The 27,869-nt window shown below is 41.4% G+C and overlaps 2 protein-coding genes and 1 long non-coding RNA gene across 3 annotated transcripts; all 3 read right to left on the reverse strand.

Moving 5' to 3' along the window:
• Positions 1–26,712, reverse strand: LOC306982242. Its single transcript, XR_013794185.1, has 2 exons — positions 26,600–26,712; positions 1–377 (listed from the first exon to the last, which is right to left on the reverse strand). It is a non-coding gene; the product is annotated as an uncharacterized lncRNA (long non-coding RNA).
• On the reverse strand, positions 5,021–19,392 carry dhrsx (dehydrogenase/reductase (SDR family) X-linked). Its single transcript, XM_079582075.1, has 7 exons — positions 19,270–19,392; positions 9,679–9,786; positions 8,363–8,437; positions 7,387–7,488; positions 6,435–6,642; positions 5,285–5,492; positions 5,021–5,220 (listed from the first exon to the last, which is right to left on the reverse strand). Exons 1-7 carry the CDS (start codon positions 19,367–19,369, stop codon positions 5,044–5,046), a joined length of 978 nt encoding a protein of 325 aa, XP_079438201.1. The 5' UTR covers positions 19,370–19,392; the 3' UTR covers positions 5,021–5,043.
• On the reverse strand, positions 13,170–15,245 carry LOC306982184 (E3 SUMO-protein ligase ZBED1-like; the record flags this gene model as incomplete). Its single annotated transcript, XM_079582025.1, has 1 exon — positions 13,170–15,245. The coding sequence occupies one exon, from the start codon at positions 15,243–15,245 to the stop codon at positions 13,242–13,244; it is 2,004 nt and encodes a 667-aa protein (XP_079438151.1). The 3' UTR covers positions 13,170–13,241.
• Positions 26,713–27,869: the final 1,157 nt, after the last annotated feature.

Here is a 27,869-nt window from a genome sequence, read left to right on the forward strand (position 1 = left end):
TTTGTTGTCTGAATGTTAAGATAGTTTTCAATCATCTACCTCCCAGTGTGCAGAGCAGCCTAAATCAGCCGGGAAATATTCATCCAGGCTTTGGGCTAGCACAAACTGGACACTGCCTTGTGACTTAGATGCTACTTCTACTACAAAGACTATGAATTCTGTGGCAAAAACGTGTAGTCCCCCAAGATACTTTTTAATTAAAGGGATATTTCAGGGTTTTTGACATCATCATTTCCTAGTTATCCAGAGTATTGTTGATTTCTGGAGATATATATATGTTTTTATTCATGCAGTCCTTATATTTGAAGAGTTTAGCGGTGCTAGGCTAATGCTAGGCTAGTGCATGTCTATGGTAACTAGTAGCCTGCATTAAAAACCTCTTCTTTGGTTAGTCTGGTGTTTATAAGGGATTTTCCTCAGGTGCACTGTGCTTGGGTCAGACTGTTTTTAATGCAGGCTACTAGTTACCATAGACATGCACTAGCCTAGCATTAGCCTAGCACCACTAAACTCTTCAAATATAAGGACTGCATGAATAGAAAATTAAAAAAAAAAATCTACATAAATCAACAACACTCTGGATAACTAGGAAATGACGCCCTATGTCAAATATCCTGAAATATCCCTTTAAAACGAATGAAGTGTGTGATTTTTTTTATATAAAACGTAGCAAAGTTCATATCAATTTGATTTTTATTTATTTTTCATCGTGACTATAGCGGTACAGGCAGGCCAGAATCTGTCAGCATGAAGTAATATAAACAGAAAAGTAATCAAAATATGTATTAAAGTGAGAGCAACGTTACTTTACTAAATTATTTCTCTTCAAGTGGAAGTAAAAAAGTAGTGACCCGAAAGAGTACTTGAGTAAAAAACTAGGGCTTAATGAGTTTAAAGCGATAGTCTGGAAGTCTAAGTGTTTTACAAATGTTATGAAATGTGAAAGCAACCAATAAGAGTCTAGTCTCCTCCCGCGTCGACCAATGAGACAAGCTTTCCCTGTGAACCAGCCTGTCAGGTCCAATCAGGGGCGAGGGGGAGGAGCTTAATCGCTTCCTCATGTTGCAAACTACGAAGGGCTTTCCGGTCCAAGAGAGGGGGAATTTTGATTGTTTACTTTAAAATTCCACTCTCTCTCCTCACAAACTTACAGACTATCACTTTAATCTGCTGATTATTTTTAGGAGCATGAAAGTAGTATTTGTTGATACTTTTAAAGCTGAAGTGTAGCAGCCTGAAGACTTGTCGATGGATTAAAGTGAATGTTTGTAGGAGGCAGGATGGAAGTTTCTGTGATTTGCATTTGAAAGCTAAGTGCAACGAATGGCTGGGATGTTATTGAGGACAGGAGCTGGGACTGAGGAAGTGAGAGAGTCGTTTTATTGGTTTCTGATTCTGCTTTCTGATTGGATACTTGTAAAGTTCAGATTAGTCATTTTAGGTCACAGGTTTACAGACGTTACTTCAAAAATATCACTGAAATACACAAATACTTGATTCTCCGATGCTGCCGTTTCCAGGATAGATTTTGGCGATCGTCTTTGTGTCTGAAGTCGAGGATTTCTGCCACTCTTTTTTGTTGCTTTTTGACCTCGCTGAAAGGCTGCGCCCCCCCCCCCCCGGGTGGGTCCTCGCGGCGGGCAGACCTCCCCCGTGTGTTGAACTCTATCGTGTTTTTAAATAGGACGAGGCCGGATCATGGTGAAAACTTTGGAGCCGCTCTGTTTAATCGTTGTTCCGGAGGGAGCGGGTTCAGAAACGCTCCTTCCGCTGTGTAAATGTCTCTATGGTGTCTTATGAGTGACCAGAGCCAATGTAAGATATTACCCCCCCAAAAGAGCTCGCTATGTGAAAATCCTACACGCTTTAGACGCTGCGGAACGACGGGCTGAAGGTCCACTGGTTTGGAGCTTTGGCTTTGGTGAGGTTTGAAAATGTGGCGCTTGTTTCAGTGCATTTATGAACTTTCAAGGATTAGGCAGGACTTAAAATAACATCATATCTTTGTTCCTTTTTTTAACTTTAGACCTGCATCTTTTAAAGAACTAGTCTTTCACTTTACCACATGATGATGAAATTTGGTGTAGCTTCTCTTATATCTGCTCTTTTGAAGAAGTTCATTATCTATTCTTAGTTTTAACTGTTTTTATCTTTCCGTTCTTGGAACACAGAAGGCGACAGGAAGTAATGATAATAAAAATAACAGTATGAGTGCATAAGTGCATCATCAGCAGCAGCAGCAGCAGCAGTGTGTTAGAGCTGAGCTGCGCAATATGTCGTCTGTAAAGTAATATCTGTTCTGATGGAAGATATGCACATTTACAGTGTCGAGTTTACCTCCAGTGTGGAAAAAATTGGCAAAAAAGGGAGAAAAAAAATAATTAAAAAAATTAATAAAAACGGGGAGAAAATTTGGGAAAATAAAATAAATTTGGGAAAATATACAGAAACATTTTGGGGGAAAAATATCTAAGTTAGAGAAAGAAAAAAAATCTGAGAAAATGTTTTTGAAAATAAATTGGGGTGGGGAATTGAGAAAGAAATACGTAAAAAAAAAAAAAAAAAATTGGGGGGAAAAAAATGTAGAAGAAATTGGGATAAAAAGTAAAAGAAATTGGGAAAAAATACAGAAAAACTGAAGAGAAAAAATCTTTAAAAATTTGGAGAAAAGTACAGACGATTGGGGGGATTAAGTAAATTCTAGAAAAAAAATACAAAAAATCTTGGAAAATTTCTCATTTTCTTTTTTCTAAAATTGGGATAAATACTGAAAAATGTGTGGAAAAAATTCACTAAATTGAAGGAAAAAAATAAAAATCTGAGAAAAATTTCTTTTTTTTATGTGAAAAAAAAAATATGGGAAAATTGGGGGGGGGGATGCAAAACTATGGGGGTAAATGGAGAAAGACTTTATTCTGTATTTTGTAGTCTGACCAGGACAATCATCTTCTTGAGCGATAAACCATTGGAAAACAAGATGTAGCAGAACATTGTTTGCATATTTCTGATGCAAAAATATCACCCCAGTTCCCAGAAATACTGAGATCTTCAATTTGCCGATATGGCCCAGCCCTGCAGCAGATTATAGTCTCAGTTTTCTCTCATTAGTCTCAGTATTCTCTTGTTAGTCTCAGTTTTCTCTCATTCACGCGTCGCCTTTGTGGCCCTAACACTGTAATAAACATCATGACTGAACCACAAATACACTGAAACAAGTCAAACAGATAAAACCTCATCCTGCCAAATCTAAATCATTTCAGCTTTGGACCTGGTCTTGCAGGGAAGCGGTCCCACCTCGCCGCTTCCGTCTGTCTTGTCCGTTAGAAAATAAAATGTTATCAGTATTTTTTTGCCGGATTCTGCGGCGGCGGCGTGGGATCGACTGGAACCGAAGCGAAAACATTAAAGTCCTGTGTAAATGAATTCTGCAAATGACAACTTCGAAAACAGATGTTGTTCTTCTTTTGTTATGTTCATTTCTTAAAAAAATATATTTCATTTTAAGTGTTGAAGAGTCTGCGCCTTTGTTTTTCTGTCGTCTTATTCCAATCAGGCACAATAGACACAATGTTTTAACCGATCACTTTAATATTCAGTGCATTTCATTGACAGTGATTATACAGTAAAGTGCATGTAATGTAGTAAGGCATTGGTCAAAAATGTCATAAAAGGCAGTATTTGGTGTAAAATGTTAGAGATACAGTGTAGTAACTGACGAGGCATCACATTTGGACGGAATGACAAAAAAAATTAACAAAACTCGCTTAAATCATAAAGTGGTAAACCGTCATTACAGTAAACAGGAATCACTGAGCTTTGGTATTGGACGATTGAAAACTGCTAAAGGCTGAACACTGAGATGGTTTGGACATGAGAGACTGAACACGTATGTTGATGAAACAATACAAAGAGGATAAGGCAATTCATTTATATATATATATATACATATATATTAAAAAAGAAAAATAAATCTTAAAGCTGCTCTCAGCTACTCCATGCATTGCATTCCCACATTGCATCGCTAGAGGCGCCATCTTTGAAAGAGCGAGGTAACTTTGTCCAGCAGAAGCAGAGACTAGCTGCACCCCCCTCAGAGTTTAGCATTGGCGGCTAACCCAGTCAGAGTTTAGCATTGGAGGGTAACACAGTCAGAGTTTAGCATTAGCGTCTAACCCAGTCAGAGTTTAGCATTGGCGTCTAACCCAGTCAGAGTTTAGCATTAGCGGCTAACACAGTCAGAGTTTAGCATTGGCGTCTAACCCAGTCAGAGTTTAGCATTGGCATCTAGCACAGTCAGAGTTTAGCATTGGCGTCTAACCCAGTCAGAGTTTAGCATTGGCATCTAGCACAGTCAGAGTTTAGCATTGGCATCTAGCACAGTCAGAGTTTAGCATTGGCGTCTAACCCAGTCAGAGTTTAGCATTGGCATCTAGCACAGTCAGAGTTTAGCATTGGCGTCGAACACAGTCAGAGTTTAGCATTGGCATCTAACCCAGTCAAAATTTAGCAATAGCGTCTAACCCAGTCAGTTTAGCATTAGCGTCTAACCCAGTCAGAGTTTAGCATTAGCGTCTAACACAGTCAGTTTAGCATTAGCAGCTAACACAGTCAGAGTTTAGCATTGTCCGTTTAATAATCCAACATCTTCAGGAGCCGTCAAATCATTGTCACTCCTTAAATACTGATGAAAAAGCTGAGGGCAGCTTCAACATATTTTTACCAAAGTACCTGTAACGTTACTTTGAAATCACTTTGATCAAGCAGAAAGTAAAAGTACTTGATGAAATTAATACACAAGAGTAAAAGAGTCTGATTCATGATTTAGTTTTGATGTAATCAGACTAAAAATACTGATATTTCCAATGATTTGCAGCATAAAAATGTGTTAAAAATTTGATTGAGATTACACCGCAGGTCAATATATTCTTAATTCCAGTCATTTTTACTTCATTTTGTACTCTGTATTTTCAGTATCAATAATATAATGAATGTTTTTAAGGTACAAAAACTAGAACCAGAACAAAAGTGCGATCTGTTTCCTGACTATTGCAGACCCACGAGTTTGCAGCTCTTCTTCCACAGTTGCTCCTGCAGCTCCACGTCGTAGGAGATTTCGGACGACTGTGTTTTCTGTCCGTTGTAAAGGTAACAGCCTCCGACGCCCTCCATCTCCGACGACACCGCGGCGAAAACGGCGGTGGAGACGCCCTCTTCTGGCGTCTGCGGGTAAGACGGAGGACGATTAATGCAAAGGCTGTGGTTTGATTTAGGAGTCTTTGCTCACCCTGAAGATGAGCTTGGCGACGGGCCTCTTCAGCATCTGCGCCAGCGTCCACAGGTTATCGAAGAGCGCCGTGTCCACCATCCCCGGGTCGACCGCGTTCACCGTGACGTGGAAACCTCCGGACGACAGCTGCTCCTGGAGGTGATACGTGAACATCACCAGGGCCAGCTTCGACTGGGAGTACGCCCCGTGGGAACTGTAGCACGACCTGAGAGAGACAAACAGGCGTCAGATTTAAGGCCACAATAAATCTAGATTCCATTTAACAGAGGATAGTTTAGTTTTGGTCCTTTCAAAAACCTTATACAGTGAAAAATAATGTCAATATTTCCAATGCAATGCTCTATTACTGGGTTGCAGGTGACATCACAGCGTTCTCAAGGCTTATAATATTATATAGAGGTAAAATGAGGAAATGTTTGGTCTGGTACAGAGAGATCATGGACCCAGTGACTGATAATAATAATGATCATTTTTCCATCCACAAAAAACGGACGAAAAAATGACAGAAATGTGACAAAAAAGTTACAAAAATGAGTTGAATACCTAACCAAAAAATTATGGGAAAAAAATCTGATGACGCGAGGAAAAAGATCCTCTCGGTTCAGGCGGGAGTTAAGAGGTTAAATATGACTTGTGAAAGCGTAATGCTGTTAAAAGAACCTGCAAACCAACAATAGTGACACTTGTGATAGTTAATAGTGGAACAAATCTGTGGAAACATCTAATTTAGCCTTTTTGTGGGCTTCAACAGTCAATAAATCATCCATCCATTTTCTTCCGCTTTATCCGGGGTCGGGTCACGGGGGCAGCGTCCCAGACTTCCCCATCCACACACACCTCCTCCAGCTGTTCTGACCCTGAGGCGACACCAGGCCAGAGACATAGTCCCACCAGTGTGTCCTGGGTCTTCCAGGAGGCCTTGTCCTAATAGAACATGCCTGGAACACCGACCAAGGGAGGCGACCAGGAGGCTCCGGAACAGATGCCCTATAGCCACCTCAGCTGCTCCGCTTAACGTGAAGGAGCAGTGACTCTACTCCGAGCTCCTCACCCCGCTTGTATCCGCGATCTCGTCCTTTCGGTCACTACCCAGACCTCATGACCATAGGGTGGGTCTTACCTCCCCCTCCCCCTCCCCCTGCATTACCTCCGGCTGAGGTCGTCCATGTCCATGACGCCGGCGTAGTGCGTGGCGGACGCCGTGTTGATGACGCGCGCATTCCGGCCCTGTTTCCCCGACGCCTTCATCACGTCCAGCAGCAGGTTCGTGAGCAGGAAGTGGCTCAGGTAGTTCAGGCCGAAGTGGAACTCGAAGCCGTCCTCCGTGTGGCGCTCGGGCACCAGCATCGTCCCGGCTACAGTGAGAGGACACGTTAAAACACATCACCAGTACTTCAACGATACTTGGTTTACGATATTGATACTTTTTGCGATACCCACGCTAAAATATTTGTCATTTAGAACCTGTGAACAGAACAGTAATGTTTGGAAGATCTGAAAAAATGACAGTCTCAGTGTCAAGAAGTGTGTGGAAAAATGGCGGAATAATTGGGAGAAATTATGGCAAATATTAGGGGAAATTGTGTTTAAAAAATGGGGTGAAAATAGGACAAAAATTATGGAAATAGGGAAAATATTTGTTATAAAAAAAGGAGCAAAAATTAGGAGAAAAAAATTGGAGGGAAAATGAAGGGAAATGGGGGAAATTTGGGAAAAATTATGGCAAAAATTGTTTAAATAAAGAGAAAAAATGGGGCAAAAATAGGAAAAAATGGGGGGAAGTAGGGAAAATATTTGTAATAAGAAATAAGCAAAAATTAGGGGGGAAAATGGTGTCAAAAATAAGAAAAAAAATGTTTGAAAATTTGGTGAAATAAAAAAAATAATTTAAAAAAAATGGAAAATGGGGAATAATTGAAAGAAATTATGGCAAAAATTGTGTTTAAAAAATGGGGCAAAAATAGGAGAAAATGTGGGGAAATAGGGAAAATCAGGGGGGGAAATGGCAAAATGAGAAAAGATTGTGCTAATGCCGTCCCTGGACCAAAAGGTATAAGATGCTTAACATTGTCTTCCAGCGTGAGGCAGAAGTGACTGACCGTTGTTGACCAGCACGTGCAGCGGGAGGCGTCTCTGTTTGAAGTTGTGGACGAACGCTCGGATGGATTTAAACGACGTCAGGTCCAGGTAAACGAACTCGACTGAAGCAGAGACACGAGTGAGACTTTCTACAAACCGGTCACAGACACTTCTTCTATGAGTCCAAATGTAATGAAAGTTTACCACCACATTTTAGAGTAAGATATAAAGTGACTAAATTTGATAGAAACTCATTCATTTTTGCAAGAAATTTGGATTGAATGCCCTGTGTGTAAACCTCTTGTATTGTACAACAGTAAGAAAGTGAGTGTACGTCTTTTGTCTCTCCAGTAGATGGCGCCAAACACCAGTTCTATTTTAAACCATCTACAAAAGAGCTGGGTTCCTCATTAACCTCGAGCGCATTGTCTCCAGTTAGGCTTTACCCAAATCTAAAAGCTTCTTGGAAAAAAGCATCAAAAATAGTGATGAAAATGAGACAAAAAAAGCAACAATAATACAACAAAAAAGTAACTGAAGAGTGACAAAAAAAGCACTGGAAAAAATGATGAAAAAGCAACAAAAACATGCCAAACATTGCACACACAAAAACCCCCACAAAAAGTGACACAAAAAGCGACAAAGAAGTGACAAAACTATGAAAAAAGGATTAAAAAAAATATGAAAAATCTACAAATATATTTCCAAAATGCGGCGACAACACAACAAAAATGCTAGGATCAGTTTTGTCGGCCTTAGCTTTCAAATGGGGCATTATACTGTCGCTCTCCAGTTGAGAAGCTTTTAGATTTGGGTAAAGCCAGACTGGGGAAAGTACACTCGGTTAAGACGGGGGGTAAGAGGTTAATGCAAAGTTAAGAGGCTTTTTCCAATTATTTTTAGTTCCTTGTTTTCATTTTGGTTGAGTTTGCATCAGTTTTCAATGTGTCTGTTTATTTTAAAAGCACTAGCAACAAATATAAATGTCATTCTTACTTTTGCCTCCACTGCTGCTGTTCTCGGCGTTGAGCTGCTTCACGGCGGCTTCTCCCTCCTCTCTCTCGTTCCCAACTGGAGTCAAAATCAGGCTTCAAAATCCACTCGTGTTTTCACAACCCCCCAATATCATCAACAAATGAATCACCTAGTCTTCACAAAAGCAGTGCCCTTTCCCCAGGAGATTGTTTATTTTTTATTTAGATGCATTCTGGTGCATTTTAAAGGGGGGGTATTATGCAAAATGGACTTTTTCAAGCTTTACATCATGTTATTCTGTCATTCCCTCATTAAAAACATGCCTGAAGTGTTGCCTTGGCACATTCACGTATTTTTGAGTAATCTGTAAAAACTCTGATGGCGGCCATTTTAGGGATAGGTTTGCCTGAGTCCTCCTAGGAACGCCCCCACCTCCTGGAGACGCCTCCGAGCTTTCGTCACCAGCCGAGTAACCGACCACTGCTCCTCAGCAGAACCCCCTCCCCACTGATGCCACAGACAGCGTGTGGAGGGGGCGTGTCTGAAAGGCTCAGAGGTTCTTAAAGAGACAGAGGCCTATTTCAAGACATTCACTACAGCCATTTTGAGAGAGACATTTTATACAAGGCAGTTATTCTAATTTACTGCATTTACAGACCAACAGAAGGTTTGCTCATCATTGTAGTGTGATATAGACTGGTGCTATGTGAGTGAAAAAAGCATAATCCCCCCTCTTTAACCAATAATAATTACTATTTTTGGCTATTTTGCTCCTATGAAAAGAATAATTTCTGGTTAATATACACAGGGTACACCTGTGTATAGAACCTCTGACCCTTTCCGACACGCCCCCTCCACACGCTGTCTGTGGCATCAGTGGGGAGGGGGCTCTGCTGAGGAGCAGTGGTTGGCTACTCGGCTGGTGACGAGAGCTCGGAGGCGTCTCCAGGAGGTGGGGGCGTTCCTAGGAGGACTCAGGCAAACCTATCCCTAAAATGGCCGCCATCAGAGTTTTTACAGATGACTCAAAAATACGTGAATGTGCCAAGGCAACACTTCAGGCATGTTTTTAATGAGGGAATGACATAATAACATGATGTGAAGCTTGAAAAAGTTGATTTTGCAGAACCCCCCCCCCCCTTTAATGTAAAAAAAAACAGCCTTCAGATCAGGAATTAGATTAGATTACATGAATATCAGATGCTGCTGTTTACATGTCTCTACAATAATCAGATTTTTGCTCTCCATGTAAACGCAGCCTCTGTTTTGATCGAGTTAGTCATTAAGAAGATGATTTGCTGTGACTCTGTTCCCGTAGGCGACTTCACCGTCCGTACCTATAATGACATGCATGCCCAGGCGCAGCAGCTTCCTGGTGGCGGCGAGGCCCATTCCTCTGGTTCCCCCGGTGACGATGCCCACTCTGCCGCTCTGAGACGGTAAGGCTGAGGGAGAGATTCACCGATATCACCAACTCAGACACCACCAAACACCACAGGGCAAATCGTGAGCGCTCTGCTTCAAATAATGGGATTTTCTAACCAATTTCAGCCGAGTAATGGCAATTTTTAAATCAAGATTTTTAACCAGGGTTTCTGCAGGGAAACACATCAGATGAATTATAAACAAACTCAGCTGCAGTTCTGGCTGAAATTTGACACAATGAAAGTCTAGTTTTAATATCCAAATTTCCTCTCATTCCTCTTGTAGGAACAGATTACAGGGAAATCATTACATGAATTGTGCCAGAATCAAGGCCTTAAATATCATTAAAACCCATGAAATTGGATTCAAATCTTATTTTTACTGTAGAAGTTCATCTAAAATTATGATCTGTATACATTTGTCTGAAATTGATCATGTTTGAAACAGTTGAGGGGGAAAACAAACAAGATCAAATCAAATCACAACAACGCTGCCCAAGAAGTGACTTCCTGTTTCGCTCCAGCACGCCAAAATAAAAGCTCACAGCTCGTCTCATTGAGTAGTTCAGCTTGTTCTTGCAACATTACATGAATATAGTTAAATACACACATTTTGTCTGTTAATAGACAGAAAGAAAGTTGAGCTAATGAATAAGACGGTGCTTTTATTTTGGCGTGCTGGACGAAACAGGAAGTCACTTCTTGGGCGGCGTTGTTTTGATTTGAAATTATGCACCGAATCAAAACTACTTAAACAAATGCAGAAATATTGATATAGTTTTCTACCCAGTAATTATACAAAGACATGAAGAGGAGCAAAATGCTTTAACAGCCCATAATTACATGAATAACGGAGAATAACGAAGAATGCTAACGCTAGCTACAACGGCCGTTTTTCTGCTTCTACTGAACAATCTGCTGTGAAAAAACATCCATATGGACCTGATTTACGCTTGACTTTATTCATGTGTGATGAATAAGTTCATATTCCACCAGAAAATGGCTAAAAAGAGCGGGAAATTGTGTTTCCCAAAAGATTGTTTTCCTCCTTGGTGAAGCCACACCCCCTTCTATGACGAGATGCGTCTGTATCTATTGAATTTATTACGTTCGTGGATGATTTTTTCATCTTGTCAGGCCGATAATGTAACAACCGGTAAATCTTTATTACATTATTGACAGTGTTTTTACATTAACAGCTTATTACGCTATGAAACTGTTATTTTAAAACTGAAATCTCTTCTGGGAAATCAAACGACTGAACTTGGCGTGAATGAGGGATGCAAACCATGACAGAATTAGCCAAAAACAAGAAGAAAGTCGTTGTTTCAGTGCCTTTACTTACAGAACAAAGCTTTACAACATTCAGTTATCGCTCAGAGTTTATGGGCAGCTTTTGAAATGAACATTAATCTTATAAACGAAAGGTTGAGCGTTCGGCACAAGCAAACTGGTTATACACATCAGCACAGTCGTCCATATTGTTTCAACATTTCAAGTCAAGATATATGTCATTCCAGCGGTTCTTAAACTTCATTTTAATTATAGGATTGCAGGATTAGGTGGTCGTCTTTCGTGATTGACTTCGGATCATTGGGTTTCAACTGGTGTCGCATCGAAGCTTCTTTATTAATGACGAGCCACGACCCCAGAGGTATTTGATAAAGCTCTAGATCGGACATGAGGCTCCTTGACATGACAAACGTGGCGACCATCTTGTGACTGACTGTTTATTGACTCAACATCAGAATGTGATTGATTTATTACTTCTAAGTCTCGTATCTCAGCCGGGATCAGGTCATTTCTTTGAAACGTCATGTTGTTTAGTCGTATTAGCTTTGTTTTCTCCATTCATTCCAAGGGTTTAGTGTTGGCATTAACTGTCACATGTTCAATAAATATCGGTCATGTCGTGTTAAAAAGAACAGACATACTAATTTTAAAGTAGGAAACAAAATAGAAGTGAATGACTTGAACAAATGGAGCTAAAGTTTATGCCTCCTATAAGTTTAAGTGTGATGTCAAACACAATGATTAACTACTTCCGGGTCCAAACTGTTGAGAGTTTCACTGATAAACAAAGCAAAAAACACAACTTTATCTGAATCTCCTGCTGAAACAACAGCAGTTAAAAGGCCAACAACTGTTTTACACCTAATTCGAACAATATAGCTCACCATTTCTCCAGGAAAAAGAGAGACAAGCCTTCATTGTGTATGGAAAAAAAAATCAGATATTTAATACCAGAAAAGCATCACTAAAGTAAATGTGATATATTTGTGTGAGCAGTTGTTTAAAAAGAGCCTGTAGTCGACTCTACAGCAGATTAAAATCAGCTAAATCCCATTATAGTGAATAAGGCTAAACTTCGGTTGGACCCGGAAGTGGAGCGATGACATCATCACTTCACAAATGCATAAAAGTGAAATGACATTATTTTCTTTCCAGATCTGACATAAAAACAGTCACATGATCAAAGAGTCACCGTAAAAAAACGTATCAAGGAATTAAGTGGTGTTTCCATTTGTTCACATTGCACTGGGCTAGAAGGGCCAGTCACAAGATGGCCGCCAGGACTGTCATTCGTTCCAACGTATTACTGTGGCCACGTCTAATCTAGAGTTTTCTTAAACATCTTTGCAAGACCCAAATAAAGCTTAAATCATTATCAAAATAAATACTTTTAACAGACTCTGGAAGGTTTAAGTGTTTTTCCAGCTGATGATAATTGAAAGAAATATTCCCAAATAAAGTTGAGGTCCTGATCCACCAGGTGAGAACCACTGGTCTGGATGAATTGATTTCAGACCGGTCTCGTCATCGGCGTCTTTATTAAGCATTAGGCCACGCGAGTTCAGGAAACATCTGCAAGGCTTTCATTGTACCAAAAATATCAAGTCAAGCTTAAAACATGAAATGGTTAAGGTGCGTAATCATGTGGCAACTGATGCATTGAAAAAGTTGTGGGTTTTTTGTCCCTTTGTGGCTAGTTGGACACTAAATTGAAAGAACCATTACCCCAAAATAATGTTCTTTTAAATACAATATAAAAACTAGGGCATAAATAATTAATCAGACGAAGTGTCAATCGAAATAGCTTATTTAACAATCGATAACCGCCAATATAGAGCAGAAATTGGATGAAAACAGTGCAAGAATAATAAATTATTTTATGGCAACCTTTATCTGAATATGCTTCATTCAAGGTCCTCAAATGGCCGACCATATTTGAAAGCTTAACCCCTCAAAAGAACATTATTTTGGCTCTTTAAATTTAGAGACGATTCGATATCCTTCATAGAAATGCTACGAGACACTGTAATTAAATTAAGGCAAAAAGAAAAAGACAAAACAAGTCCTTTTAGCGAAATAGTGGGCCTTTAAAAGTTGTGGTCGTTGGCAATTGTCAGTCAAACTTCAGAATATACAATACACAAAGTTCATGCCGTCTTTCGTGAGTCTTTGCTGGATTAGTTTTATTCCAGCGGTTGTCCCAGGGAACAGTTGGCCTCCCAGACCGAGTCCAAATCCTCCTCGCACGGCTCCGGCTCGTAGTACCCGCGCGAGTTCTCGTAGAGGAAAACCTGCTGATCGACGAGCGGCGGCGCGATGCGGTTCCTCTTCCCGCAGAGGACCGTCCCGGACGAGCTGAAGAGTCTGTGGCACGGGGCGCTCGTGGCCGGCACGCACCAGTACTTCTGCAGCAGTTTGGGCAGGGTGGGGAACAGCGTGGCGTGACTCGACCACCACAGCAAAGGATCCTCGTTCAGACCCAGCACCCTTTGCGATTTGTAGTTCCCGATTTCTTCCAGGACTTGCGAGTGCAGCTCCTCGTGGCCTTGGTCGATTTCGGACTGGCAGAAAATGGCGGCCAACGGGTTCTCCTGCGCCGACGTGGCTTTCTTTTTGCTCGGCGGCTCCTCCGACACAAAGGAAAAGTCCTCCAGGCACGCGTTCTGCTTTTCGAGGATCGCCCTGGCCTCGTCGATCAGATTCGACTCCACCTTCGCCCTTTCCTGATTGGACAAGAACGGCAGCTTCTTGTATCTCGGGTCGAGGAACGTCGCGATGTTGAGGAACATCGCGATTTCCTGCTGCGCGTTTTGCGAGTACGTATTGCTCAAGACTTTGGAGAGGACTTCCTTTATCATCCCGATCTCCTTCCTGTCTCCCTCTTTGCTCTTCAGGTTGGTGTTCAGGAGCATGTGGAGCACCGGTTTCACCATGCTGATCGTGGGGAACCGGCAAGACGTGAACATGTTCGCCACGACTTGGAACGGCTGAAGCACGGCGATCAGGCCTTCAAGCAGCGCCCAGTTGTTGCTGTCGAAGTTGAAAGGGTGCCCGCTGTCTTCGTGCAGTATCACCGCGTTGATGGCGACTTGCTGCTCCTTCAGCATCTGGAGCATCGCGAACGTCGCCAACCACGACCTCCCCTTATCGGAGTTCAGCGTGGCCAAAGCCAGCCCGTACATCTGCTGCTTTTCCCTCAGGATGTACAAAACGGGTTCTTTGAAGTGGTCCACCAGCTTCCGGCAACACCCCAGGAAGCTGTCGACGCTCGGCAGCTGGAAGGCTTCGTCCATGGCGCGGTTTAAGGTATGCCCGAGGCACGGCATCTCCACGGACATCTCCAAGAGCGAGCACGCCTTGACGATGTCCACCGAGCCGTTGGTGGTCGCCCCGCTCACCTTATGCGTGATCCCCCATTCGACGAACGCCTCGTACATCTCTCTCGTGATGTTCTCCGCCGTGTTGTCTTCCTGCACTTCGAACGTTTTGAGGCATTTGTTCACCGTGGAGAACCCGCCGGCGCCGTTACCGTTAACCGCGTGGATCGATAAGGAAATGTACGTCCGGTTTTGCGTCAAGCTCTGCCACAAATCCGTCGTGATCCCGCAGTAGACGACGTTCGCCAGGTCGGAGAACACCTGGTTGCGGGTGCGGCAGTACATTTGCGGGATCATTTTGAGAGCCAGGTCGGATTTGTTCGGCAAGGAGTAGCTCGAGTCCACCGTCGTCATGAGCGATTTGAAAGTCGGCTCCTCCACTATCGAAACCGGGTACAGCCCCTCGCAGATGAAGTTGAGAACCGCCATGGTGAGATCGCTGTGCCGGCGGTTTTCCGTAAGGTTCTGCCTCACGTTGGGATCGTACGGCTGCGTGACCTGAATGCTCGTCGGCTCGGTCTTGATCCTCGAGAACGCCGTGACGAAGGCTTCCCGCATCTGGTCCGTGTTGCTCTTGACCAGCTCGCCGAATTCCACCGGGTGGTTTTTCTCCAAGTGGTAGGCGAGGTTCGAGGTGTTCCCGGAGTAGGCGATCTGGGTCATGCAGACGCGACAGTAGATGCGTTTCCAGTGCAGGATGCAGCCGTCGGCGTCCGTGTCGAAGCCGAAATACTTCCAGACTTTGCTCTTGGCGCGAGGGTGAGCCACCAGGTTCAGCCCGGAGCAGGAGGGGCCGGACTTGCCCTCCATGACGCCCCCTGTTTTAGTCCTGGGTTCGTTTTTTTTGGTTTCTGGTTTTGATTCTTGTTCAGGTCCTGGTTCGGTTATAAATCCACTTCTGTTAGTGAATACCTGACAGGAATAGTGAAATATGAATTGGTAATGTACAGAGTTGAACATGCTGCAAGAAATTAGTAAAAATGCACAGTTGAAGTGCCTAATTTAACTAAGTTGGTTTGGAAATAGATTTTTAAGCAGTGACGGCCTTTGCCTCATCATAGGTTTGTGTCAGAGGGCTTGAGGACGACAGGGCTGGGCGTGGGAGGCGAATCAGCTGCCTCGAGCTCCAACTATTGGAGGAAATCCCAAATTGCATATTTAATTTAGACTTCTTATGATCAAATAAGAAGTGGAAGTCATATATCTTGCTGCTTCTGACTCTCAACGGAAACTACTACCAGGGGTTGCAAACAACAGGAGAACCCAACAGTAACATATATTGAGCACTCAGGCTGGGACGATCTACTTTTGTCACGATCCGATAAGTATCACGATACTCAGGGGCCGATCTGATATGTATTGTGATACAGGAAAAAGGAATTATGATAAGTAACATGCTTACCTTAAAGGAATAGGCCACCGTTTTTACATACTGAGATATGTTCTTACTTACTACTACTACTACTACTACTACCACTACTTTGACGAGTTCTTTAGGACCTGTCTGATCTTCACCCGTGCCTTCAGTCACGTAAACACAGCACAGACGGCGTTAGCATTTAGCCTCTCCCTCTCTCCTCTATAGCTCCAAAACAGGTCAAGATAGAAGCTACCAAGCTCTTCCACGTTTTCCCTATTTAAATATGGTCACGTGAAGTGTTCACTACAAAGTATAATTACACAAAATTAAACAATGTGGATTTTCTAAGCGGATAAAAGGGGGAACTATATTGTAAGGCGTAATAATACCAGGAGTAATTTGGCATCCGCACAATAAAGTGAAGATTACTGCGTGGATTTGGAACTACTCCTGGTATTATTACGCCTTACAATATAGTTCCCCTTTTATCCGCTTAGAAAATCCACATTGTTTAATTTTGTGTAATTATACTTTGTAGTGGAACACTTCACGTAACCATATTTAAATAGGGAAAACGTGGAAGAGCTTGGTAGCTTCTATCTTGACCTATAGAGCTATAGAGGAGAGAGGGAGAGGCTAAATGCTAGAACTCGTCAAAGCACAAAGAACACATCACAGTATGTAAAAAAAACAGTGGCCTGTTCCTTTAAAAGGAACAGGCCACTGTTTTTCCATACTGTGATGCGTTCTTACCTGAGCTTAGACGAGTTGATGTGTACCTGTCTGGTCTTTGTGTGTGCCCTCAGTCACGCAAAACGACCAAAGATGTTGTTAGCATTTGGCCTCTCCCAACATATTCCTATAGCTCCAAACGGGGGTGAAGTTGGAAGCTACCACGCTCTTCCACAGGCACAAAGACCAGACAGGTACGTAACAACTCGTCTAAACTCAGGTAAGAACATATCTCAGTATGGAAGAACTGTGGCCTGTTCCTTTAAGATTAAAAACTGCATTAACACAAAATGTAACAAAGGAGTGTGTCGTAAAAATGCTTCCAAACACAAGTATTGAAAGTATTGCGATACTTGATAAAGTGGTTTTGAAGCAAAAAGTATTGCGATCCAAATCCAATCCGATATTTTGTCCCAGCCCTATTGAGCACTAGGGCTGGGACAAAATATAGCATCGCAATACTTTTTGCTGCAATACCAAATATCACAATACTTTCAGTACTTGTGTTTGGAGGCATTTTTATCATTTATCCTTTGTTTTCCAGTTACGCAGCACTTCGTAACGTTTTCTGTTAAGGCACTTTTTAATGTTAATGTTTGGACACATGACTGTTTTCTTTTTACACATTTTAAGGTAAACACATTACTTTATTATAATTACTTACTATATCGCAATACGTATCGGCTCAGCCCCTGAGTATCGTGATACGTATCGGATTGTGACAAAAGTGTATCGTCCCAGCTCTAATGAGCACTTGTACTTATTTCAAGGCACAAAACATTTAAAATCTTGTTTGTTTCATTATTTTATGTATAAACTGAACTGTGGCACATTTCTTTCTTTTCTTCTTGCCTTATGTTACAACGAGAACATTTAGTGATATATTATGCAGGTTCATCTGGAAATTGTTGCTTGTAATTATCACTACTTTATTAAAATGATGAAATACTTGGGATCAGTCGATGCAATATTCAAAGCACACAGCCTGTAATTTGTGGTTTCTCGTTTAAAGTTAAGCCTCTCACAATGTGCTCTTTATTCAACAGCGTCAAATGTTTATTATCCCTTCAAGGACTAAATAGTTTCCAGTCCCTTCTAAGACTATTTGTGTTACTACTATCACTAATTTAGATTCCCCTATCGGCGCTCGCTGTGTGTTTACGTCTCGTCATGACCTGGAAAAGTGAAATGTGCTTTAACAAACTCCTCAAATCGTCTTATTGTGAGTTAAATGGGCCACATTCTTGGGCAGATTAGGAAAAAACAGAGCCTTGATTGTTTTGCTCAGATCCAGAGCCGTTTGATGGATATCGCCCTCGAGTCGTGGAGCAAAACTGATTCTGACGTGGACTTTCCAGTTGTAATTCTCCTTCATTGATTTATTTTTGAAGATTCACCTCGATCTGACTCACAAATGGGAAAGTCCAGCATTCACAGAGGCATGCCGTATTTCAGTTTATTAAAAGAAATGCGCTCACCAACAATAACAGATATTAAGTGTTCCCTAAGGCTGCATGGTGCCGTTACGTTTTAGCCAATACCTGAACGTTTTTGATACCGATACTTGAACTGTACTTGGTTTTTGATACCAATACTTTTTCCAATAACTACAAGATTTTTCAAATTTACAATATCGGGTTCATCTCCATTAATGTCAATAAATGTGTGGAAAATGGGGAATAATTGGGCTGAAAATGTGGCAAAAATAAGGGAAAAAATACCGAAATATACAGAGAAATGGCGGGGGAATGGGGGCAAAATAGGAAACGGAAAATGAGACAAAATGAGGGGGGAAATGGGAAAACAAGAAAAATATTGAGGCAAAAATAAGCAAATAATTTGGGTAAAAATGTGTTAAAAATAAGGAAAAAATGTGGAAAAATATGAAGAAAATGGGGTGAAATAGGGATAATATTACTAATTTAAAAATTACCTAAAATGAAGGAAAAACGAGAAAAAAAAAAGAAAAAAAAAGAAAAAATTGTGAAAAATGGGGCAAACATTGGGCAAATTAAAAAAAAAAAAAAAAATTGGCAAAAATGAGGGGGATAAAATCAATAATTTGATCTTTAAACAACCAAGCCTTTAATGCCAGACCTTCTTTCCAATACCAAACTGAGATCATTTACCAGTACCCAGCCCCTGCCCCAGTCCATTAAAGCCCTTTATGTCTTTTATATTAATGCTGACATCAAATACTTACATTTAAAGCCGCTTTATGCTGATCATTTTCATTCACATTTAGCTTATGATGAAATCAGCCTTCAGTCTCTTGCGCACAACTGTCTAGTAATGTTGTTATTAAGCAAACCACCTCTTCTGCAGCACTATCAGATAAAAAAAACACCTCCTAATGTTGCGAGCCTGTACTGTATTCATGATTACTGATGACTTTTGTGCAATCTTAAGCAAAGGCGTGGATATTAGCAGTGTTTTCGATTCATTTCTGCCTTTTTCTTTCATTGTTATGGTCCTGTTATGCCATAATAAACAACGTATTTCACGTTCTTGTCATGATTAATACAGATCAATACAGGTTATTAGCATTAGACTTCTCAAAAATACGTTTAGAAAAGAGGGAAGTAAATTGCAGAAAGCCTAAAGCTGGATATTTATCATTTAGCCATCGATTGCCTAATGTTGCACCATCGCGTCCGTCTTTCTGTCGCCCGAAACGCGGCGCTAACTCCGCGTTTTCGCGTCAGATTTGGCACGCGCGCGGCTCCGTACGTTCTCTCGTACCTGGCATGGTGAAGGACTTGTTGAACATCTGGTACCACAGCACTTTCACCCCGGTAAGGTAGAGTCTGACCAGGGGAACCAAAACGTCCGTGAGCCACATTCTGCAGCGTGGTGTCGCGGCCAAATGCGTCCGGGCGAGAATAACGAGGAGCGGAGGGGGAACAACGGGGTTTAGCTGAAGGTTCCGCCCCCTGCTCTTGTCATAAGAGGATTGGAAAAGTTTACTATTATTTTTGCTGGACTAAATGGGGCTGTTATTTAGCGTTTATGTAAGATTTTTTTAAATGTAAATTAGACATTAAATATATATATTTCTAGGCAATTTCAAACATATCCACTATTGCAGCCTTTACTATTTTTTTTTTCTTTTTAAAATTATTCAACATCGCAGTTCTGTGGTGGTATTTCAGTCAAAATGCTGATGTTTTGGCTTAGTTGTGGTAATATTTTTATAATATTTTTGTAATGGCGACACATAAACAAGCAACAGCTTCCCTCTCTCTTGGTACAGCAGCATTTTTTGACTTTTTCCGCGAACTGTTTCTGGTTAACTGGATACTTTTGTACATATTTACTGTGTTTATATGGGGTTCAGTGGATTTTTTTTTCACTGCAGAGAGACGATAATGGCCGTAAAGGAAACAATACACACTAATGGAATCACGAAGAAGAAGCTAACAGGCTAACGGGCAAAGCTAACTGTGGGCTAGCGCCAGTTAAACAGTATTTACAGCCAAGTTTGTGTGAAAAAGATGATCTCCATTGTGTAATTGGATGAACAATATCCCTCTGTCCCTTTGTCTTTTCTGTCAGCGTAGTATTTACTCTCACAGACGATTAATGAGTTAAAAAAATCGCATATACCATTTTACCATTTTACCATTTATAGGCAAGGCGTGTTTATTAATAGAGCACAGTTCATACACAAGGCAATTCAAGGTATTTCACAGTTACATGAAAAAGAAAAGAAAGCAGATGAAATTAATCCATAAAACAAAGCAAGAGTGCAGGTAAAATACTCAGTGTCATGAAGACTGTTCCAGATCTGAGCTTTAGCCTCACCGTGTTTAGCCCTGACTCTGGGAACCACCAGGAGACCTTTCCCTGAAGTTCGGCTTTAGAAAAACCCACATCGACATATATTTCCATGACTGAAACCTTTACTATTACAATAAATGTTTATCAATAGGCTATTACATAAAATACCGGCCAATATATCGGTTATCGGCCAACCCCCTTCATATCGGTATCGGTTTGAATACTTCCGTAAATTCATTCGTACCTGGCAAGGTGAAGGACTTGATGAAAATCTGGTAGAAGAACACTTTCATCCCAGAGAGGTTGAATCTGAGGAAAGGAACCAAAACGTCCGTGAGCCACATTCTGCAGCGCGGTGTCGCGGTCAAATGCGTCCGGGGGGGGGTGAGAATAACGAGGAGAGGAGAGGGAACGAGAGTTTTATCTGAAGGTTCCGCCCCCTGCTCTCGTCGCCAGAAGAGGAGTGGAAGAAGTTTACTATTATTTTGATGGACTAAATGGGGCTGTTGTTTAGCATTTATGAAAGATAATGTTCAGAAACAGTGATATCCTCTAGCTGGAATTAAGAAATCCCAGAGCGTGAAGGAGACTTTGTTTTCTAGCCCATCATTAGTTCGTTACCAAACCTATACATAAAAACCACTTCCTTCAGATAAGCCTCATGTAAAGATCATCCTTTTCTTGCTTTTCAGACGTCAGCTTTAAAATCATTTGCTTTTTCGCATAGCTTTGCATTTTCCTGACACCGCCGGGGAACGGGGGGGTGTTTGATTGCCACACTGAAATCCGATGCAACTGAACAGTTATTAATACATGTTTTGAAGTCGATCTGCCCTGGAGGAAGTGGCTTATCGCGCTGCTCGCATGAATGATCGCTATCGCTGAGACAAATGAAGCTCTGATGCCCAACAGACATGAAGGAGGCGCTTTCAGTGTCATATGCACGAGGCCTGTCTCACATCCTCATGAAGGCTGCTCCAGATTTTAGCTTTAGCCTCACCATGTTTAGTCCTGACTCTCACCTGGAGACCCCTCGCTGAAGTTCTCAGAGCCATGTGAACCATCTCAGGCTCTAACATGTCAGAGCGCTGTTTAAAATTCTATTCTATTCTCTGTGTGACAGGAAGCCAGAGCAGAGACCGGAGCACTGGACTAATATGGTCGTATTTCCTGGTTCTGGAGGTTCTGCAGCTCTAACAGTGAGCAGCCATTACAGATTTCAACATTAGGGGAGGGGGGTAAGTTGAACCACCCTTATATTTTGAAAATAAAACATTTTTATTTTCTATGTAAGATTATACATTTGATCTTTACACAATTTGAACTTGCCAGAACAATTTATTTTCTTTAAAAATTGGCTGTAAAAATAAGTGTTTTTCTCTCGATGTGAATCTTTGGCCCGCCTGAACCAAATGCATTCTGTCCTCTTTGGCTATTATATAAGCCTGTGTAACACCTCATTTGAAAGCTAAGACCCACAAAACTGATCTTTTTCCTCATGTTGTTGCAGTGTTGTGTCACCTTTTGTATGTTTTTTTTTGTTGTCATTTTTGTTGAGTTTTTGTGACATTTTTGTTGAATTTTTATCACTTTTTGGTTGAGCTTTTTGTCACTTTTTGTTAAATTTTTGTCACATTTTTGTTAAATTTTTGTCACATTTTTGTTACATTTTTGTCACATTTTTGTTAGAATTTTTGTCACATTTTTGTTAAATTTTTGGTGAATTTTTGGTGAATTTTTGCCACATTTTTGGTGAATTTTTGTCAAATTTTTGTCACATCTTTGTTGAATTTTTGTCATGTTTGTTGCGTTACATACATCCTTGTTTTCTTCTCATTTTTTGTGGCTGTTTTGTTGCTTTTTTCCCAAGAAGCTTTTTGATTGGGGTAAAGCCAAACTGGAGAAAATGGGATCCGTTCAGGTGGGAGTCAAGAGGTTAAATAAATCCAACTATCTTGGTGTTTTCAAAGAAGAAAAAATGGGGTAGACTGACCCAGGTCTGAGTAAGAACCATAAGAAACTATTATTATTATATTTTAATGTACAATTCTATAGTGTTAGCTTTAGCGGCCGCCTGGTTCACGTCTCAACTCTGATTAGGAAAAAACAGAGCCTTGATTGTTTTCCTCAGATATAGAACCTTTTGATAAATATCACCCTTGAGTCGTGGAGCAGAACAAATTCTAACATGGACTTTCCCTGTCGTCATTTTCTTCCATTTATTTTTCAACATTTACCATGATTTGACTCACAATTGGGAAAGTCCAGCATTCACAGAGACATGAGCTCTGAGTTCATCAGTTTATTAAAAGAAATGACCTCACCAAACTCCATTGATACAACAATAACAATATTTAGAAAAACAAGAATCATCAGTTCAGTGACAGAGGGGAGGAAAGAGTTGAAAAGGTACATCAAGAAGATAACAGTAAAAACACGGCCCCAGAGTCGCACGTTTATGTGATGTAATCAGAGCATCAAAGAGGAAACTTTTCTCAGTGTTCCTCAGTGTTCATAGATGTGAGCCACACATTTATCCTGTTGAAGCCATTGACAGTTGCTAACCGGTAGCATGCTAGCGTCTTGAGCAGCTTAAACACTGACTCACTGGTTTCTGGAGCCATGTTTTTACTCTTCTCTTTGAGCAATGATTACGAGAACATAAAAACGCCACTGTCGATCAGTCGTCTTTCATTTTCAACCCGAGTAGAGATATTACATACATACATGTTATAGTACTGCATAATTCTACTTCGGAATTCAAAATGGCCGCCATAACAACAAAGGTAACATGACTGAAAGGCATGCATAACAACGTTTTGTACACTTGGGTGCATTTTATGAGAGAAATACATATTATCCGTCTTCTATTTTGTTTTATCCATCCATCCATTTTTTTCCGCTTTATCCGGGGCCGGGTCGCGGGGGCAGCAGCCTCAGCAGAGACGCCCAAACTTCCCGATCCACACACACCTCCTCCAGCTGTTCTGACCCCGAGGCCACACCAGGCCAGCTCGGAGACATAGCCCACCAGCGTGTCCTGGGTCTTCCACGAGGCCTTGTCCCAAGACCTTGTTTTGTTTTATGATTGGTTAAAACATCTCAGAACGCTGTCAGTACCTCATGTTTCTGAGAAATGTACATAACAACATCGCTTAATCAAATGGGCTAAAAAAGCGGATAATTTCCAGCTGTACTCTGTGGTCTGGGATTTCAAGGAATATAGCATGTGTTCCTTCCTGGCGACTGGTGCTGCGTTCGTCTGCGGTGTGAGAGCATCGACATGCAGACACACGGTCAATGCAACAGACAGTGAGAAATGTGCTGAACAAGACTTCACTGTGTCACGCCGTTTGAACTGGAGAAGCTCGTAGCCGTGGTCAAACTTCCAGACTCCCTTATGGTCAAAACCGAGTAGTTTAGTGCCAGTCTGTTCCTTTTCCTTTCCTTAATGAAGTGTGCCTGCTGCTACTGTGTCTGCAGTGAACAGATTTTTATAATGAACTGATTTTATTATGTACATTGCTGGGCAAATGTATTAGAATGTAAGAGCAAGCCAAAGGCACATTTCTGCCATCATTGTGCATGGTAGACAATAAAGTTTAATCTATTCTATTCTAACTTTTAAAGACCGGGGCTGGTTGTCACGTTGCTTTCTACAACCACACTAGGGGGCGCTGTGACGTGATGTATTACTGCACATTAAGTTTAGCATCTTTGTCCCTCTGGGGGTAATATAAGTTTAATGGGATGATTGGGGGGTATTTCATCTCCCCCTGGTGTCTCTGGCCAGAAAACCACAATTGCAACCGGGTCGGAGTCACCAATACACACTAATGGAATCACAAAGAAGAAGCTAACAGGCTAACGGGCAAAGCTAACTGCGGGCTAGCGACACTTAAACAGTATTTACAGCCAAGTTTGAGCGAAATAAATGATCTCCATTGTGTAATTGGATGAATATCTCTCTGTCCCTTTGTCTCTTCTGTCAGCGTAGTTTTTACTCTCACGGACAATTAATGAGTAAAAAAATTGCAACATGCTACGACACCTGCAGTGGCGCTTACGGCCTCTAGGGGCAACAGTTACTTAGTACTTCTTTAAGATGTTAACCTCTTAACCCCCACCTAAACACCCAAATCTAAAAGCTTAAAGGGAATAGATGGACGTTGTCAGTTTTTTACTCGCTACTGCCACCTCAGGTCTAACACGTAACTGCAGTCTCTATGTTTAGCTCGTGCATGACGATGGAGAAAGTTGGTACTTCAGCCCGAAATACCAACTCTTTGAGTGATGGTGGTGAACAGGTCTGAGCTCATTCTACACATTATGAGTAAAATACATCATATTATATTTATTTTATTTTAGTTAAAGGGGGGGTATTATGCAAAATGGACTTTTTCAATTTTTACATCATGTTATTATGTCATTCCCTCATTAAAAACATGCCTGAAGTGTTGCCTTGGCACATTCACGTATTTCTGAGTAATCTGTAAAATCTCTGATGGCGGCCATTTTAGGGATAGGTTTGCCTGAGTCCTCCTAGGAACGCCCCCACCTCCTGGAGACGCCTCCGAGCTTTCGTCACCAGCCGAGTAACCAACCACTGCTCCTCAGCAGAACCCCCTCCCCACTGATGCCACAGACAGCGTGTGGAGGGGGCGTGTCTAAAGGCTCAGAGGTTCTTAAAGAGACAGAGGCCTATTTCAAGACATTCACTACAGCCATTTTGAGAGAGACATTTTATACAAGGCAGTTATTCTAATTTACTGCATTTACAGACCAACAGAAGGTTTGTCATCATTGTAGTGTGATATAGACTGGTGCTATGTGATTGAAAAAAGCATAACACCCCCTCTTTAATCCCTTTAACCTCTTGCCCCCTACCTGAACCGAGCACTTTTCCTCCAGTTTGGCTTTACCCCAATCTAAAAGCTTGAAAAAAAGCATCAAAATGGTTGAAATTTGTATATACAAAAATATATATTTCATTCCAGTGTTCGTCATGGTTTCACATGGATGTTGTCTCAATATTCATTTTAACATTAGCTTTTGTGTAGACCATGTTTCTGGGCATTGGGTGTTCATGTGGGAAGAACATGTTGCATTTATTTATGAGAGTTTCATTCCGTTGTTTTAGCTCAAGGAACGACGTCATAAAAGACAAAGCCATGTTTCATTTTTGGGGGAAAATATCTCCTCCCGAAGCGTCATGATGAGTTTCGCAGATTTTCTCTTTTCAAAGCCGCTTCTTGTTCATGCTCTTAAACTAATTTTGCATTTAAACTCCTTGCACAAGTGATTAGCTGCAGTTTTTAAGACGCACAACACAAAGCCCCACGCTGTTCCCTTTTGACTGTGATGTGGCTGAATGTGCACCCCCCCTCTCTGTCCACCAGAGGGCATCATTCGTCACGCCCGTTTGTCACAAAGCCCCATCCTGTTCGGCTGTAAAGAAATACAAAGTTTTTGGACATTTCCCAAAACTCCAGAAACCAATATCAGGATTCAGTGCCCATAGCAAATCCGTTGAAGATTTGTTATGGGCAAGGTTTACGTGACCTGCGGTTCCCAAAGTGGAGTGTGGAGCCACCTGTAGGGCCAAAGAGGTACTTCATGACCTTCTTACAGCCTTTTTACAGCAAGCCATGGCCCAAATAAAAAGATAATTTCAACAAATTAAAAAGAGTTTGGCCCTGTATAATGTTGAAAGGAGGAGGAACTAAGCACTGCTGTTGGGGCTTGTGCAAATTAGACTTATCCAGACCCCTTTTAATCCCATATCGAAGTCCCGGTAAGATCCGTGACACCATGACATGAAAGAGAATGGGCCGAACAAAAACCAGACAAGGCAAAGCCGTGGCAATATTTAAGTGTGAACCTGTCCTCAAACAAGTTCTGATTCTAATTGGAATGTTCTGCCAGGAAAAAAATTATATATATACTGACAGTATTTCCCGCATTTTTACAACAATATTTCTCAAAATCCTCTTGGGGGCCAGAGATTCTTTGTTGGAGGGCCCGAGATGAAGGGCAGCACGTACAGTATATTTGTTTTTTGCAAAAACGTCCGAGAATGACGAACCAATACGAGCGACGCTCTCAGATGTGGAGTTATCGAGGAAGCAACGGCGATGTAAAGGAAAGGCCCCAAACAGCAGCCGCCCAAACAAATATTTGAGGATTTCTGGAGATATTTGAGGATTTCTGGAGATATATATAGAGTTTAGTGATGCTAGGCTAGTGCTAGGCTAGTGCATGTCTATGGTAACTAGTAGCCTGCATTAAAAACCTCTTCAAAATCATGGGCTCGTCCTCCAAACGTTGCCATATCTGATTTGTAGAAAGCTCCTTTGTGAATTCCATGTGTACTAATGCGGCCGCAGGTAAACAAACTACTGTAGATCCGGTTTTAAATACAAAATGGTTATAGCTGAAACATTATTCAGTCGTCTGGTGTTTTAAGTGATTTGCCTCAGGTGCATTGTGCTTGGTTCAGACTGTTTTTAATGCAGGCTACTAGTTACCATAGACATGCACTAGCCTAGCACCACTTAACTCTTCAAATATAAGGACTGCATGAATAAAAAAATCAACAACACTCTGGATAACTAGGAAATGAGGCCCTATGTCATGTGACTCAAGGATCGTACAGATATTGACCACGTCTGCCACAACCTTACTCAGCTTTGTTACTCAGCAGCTTTGTTTTCCCATGTCGTCGGTCGTCAAAAACATCTGTAATTCTCCACTGGGCGTCTTCTCTCTCCTCCTGTCCCGTCAGCACCTGCTAATCGCCCGCTAATCATTTCTGGTCGGAACTTTGGGATTGTTTTGCGAAATGTGTGATTGTGAAACGCCGTCCCGCCCTTGTTTGCCGTGAATAAAGGCGCTCGTCTCGTCCGGGGAGCAGGTCTGGACTCAGGAAACGCTGGAAACATGAGGACTCTGCTGACCGTCGCTCTGCTGCTGTGTGCGGCAACTGCAGCCTATGGTGAGTCATGATTTTTACAGATTTATGTCACATATTAGGGGGAAATGTTGACTTTGAGATTAAAACATGCTTGCTAGCCATCAAAAAATGTATGTATTGCTTTTAAATGGCACTTTAATGGCTAAATACCATATTTTTAATGTGAAAGACGAAACAAATATATACATTAATTGCTTCTAAAGATTTGCAGATTACATTAACCGAGTGCATTTTCTTCAGTTCAGCTTTATCCAAATCTAAAAGAGAGTTTACAACCTGTAGGCCTGTGTAACGCCTCATTTGAAAGCGAAACCTACAAAACTAATCGTAACGTTTTTGTCTCGTTGTTGCCGCATTTATGTCACATTTTTTGTTGTCGTTCCTTTTTCATAGATTTTTTTGTCGCATTTTTGACACTTTTTATGGTGTTATTGTTGCTTTTCCAGCACATTTTTGATGCTCTTTTGTTTTTTTTATGAGAGAAATTGGTTTTATATTGACCAATGGCTCGATTGCCAAGACAAATAACAAAGGCGATAACGGACACCCCTGCCTAGTCTCTTTTGTTGCCCTTTTGTCATTTGTTTGA

Source organism: Gobius niger (assembly GCF_951799975.1).
Source record: "Gobius niger genome assembly, chromosome: 23".
NCBI lineage: Eukaryota > Metazoa > Chordata > Actinopteri > Gobiiformes > Gobiidae > Gobius > Gobius niger.

What these genes read in the sequence shown, in the direction of transcription:
- dhrsx (XM_079582075.1), bottom strand. Translation starts at nt 19,369, where the DNA reads ATGTGGCTCACGGACGTTTTGGTTCCCCTGGTCAGACTCTACCTTACC. An exon ending in CAAGTCCTTCACCATGCCAG is followed by an intron (nt 9,787 to 19,269) that starts GTACGAGAGAAC and finishes TCTCTCCCTCAG; the next exon opens with CCTTACCGTCTCAGAGCGGC. An exon ending in CAGCAGCAGTGGAGGCAAAA is followed by an intron (nt 7,489 to 8,362) that starts GTAAGAATGACA and finishes TCTCTGCTTCAG; the next exon opens with TCGAGTTCGTTTACCTGGAC.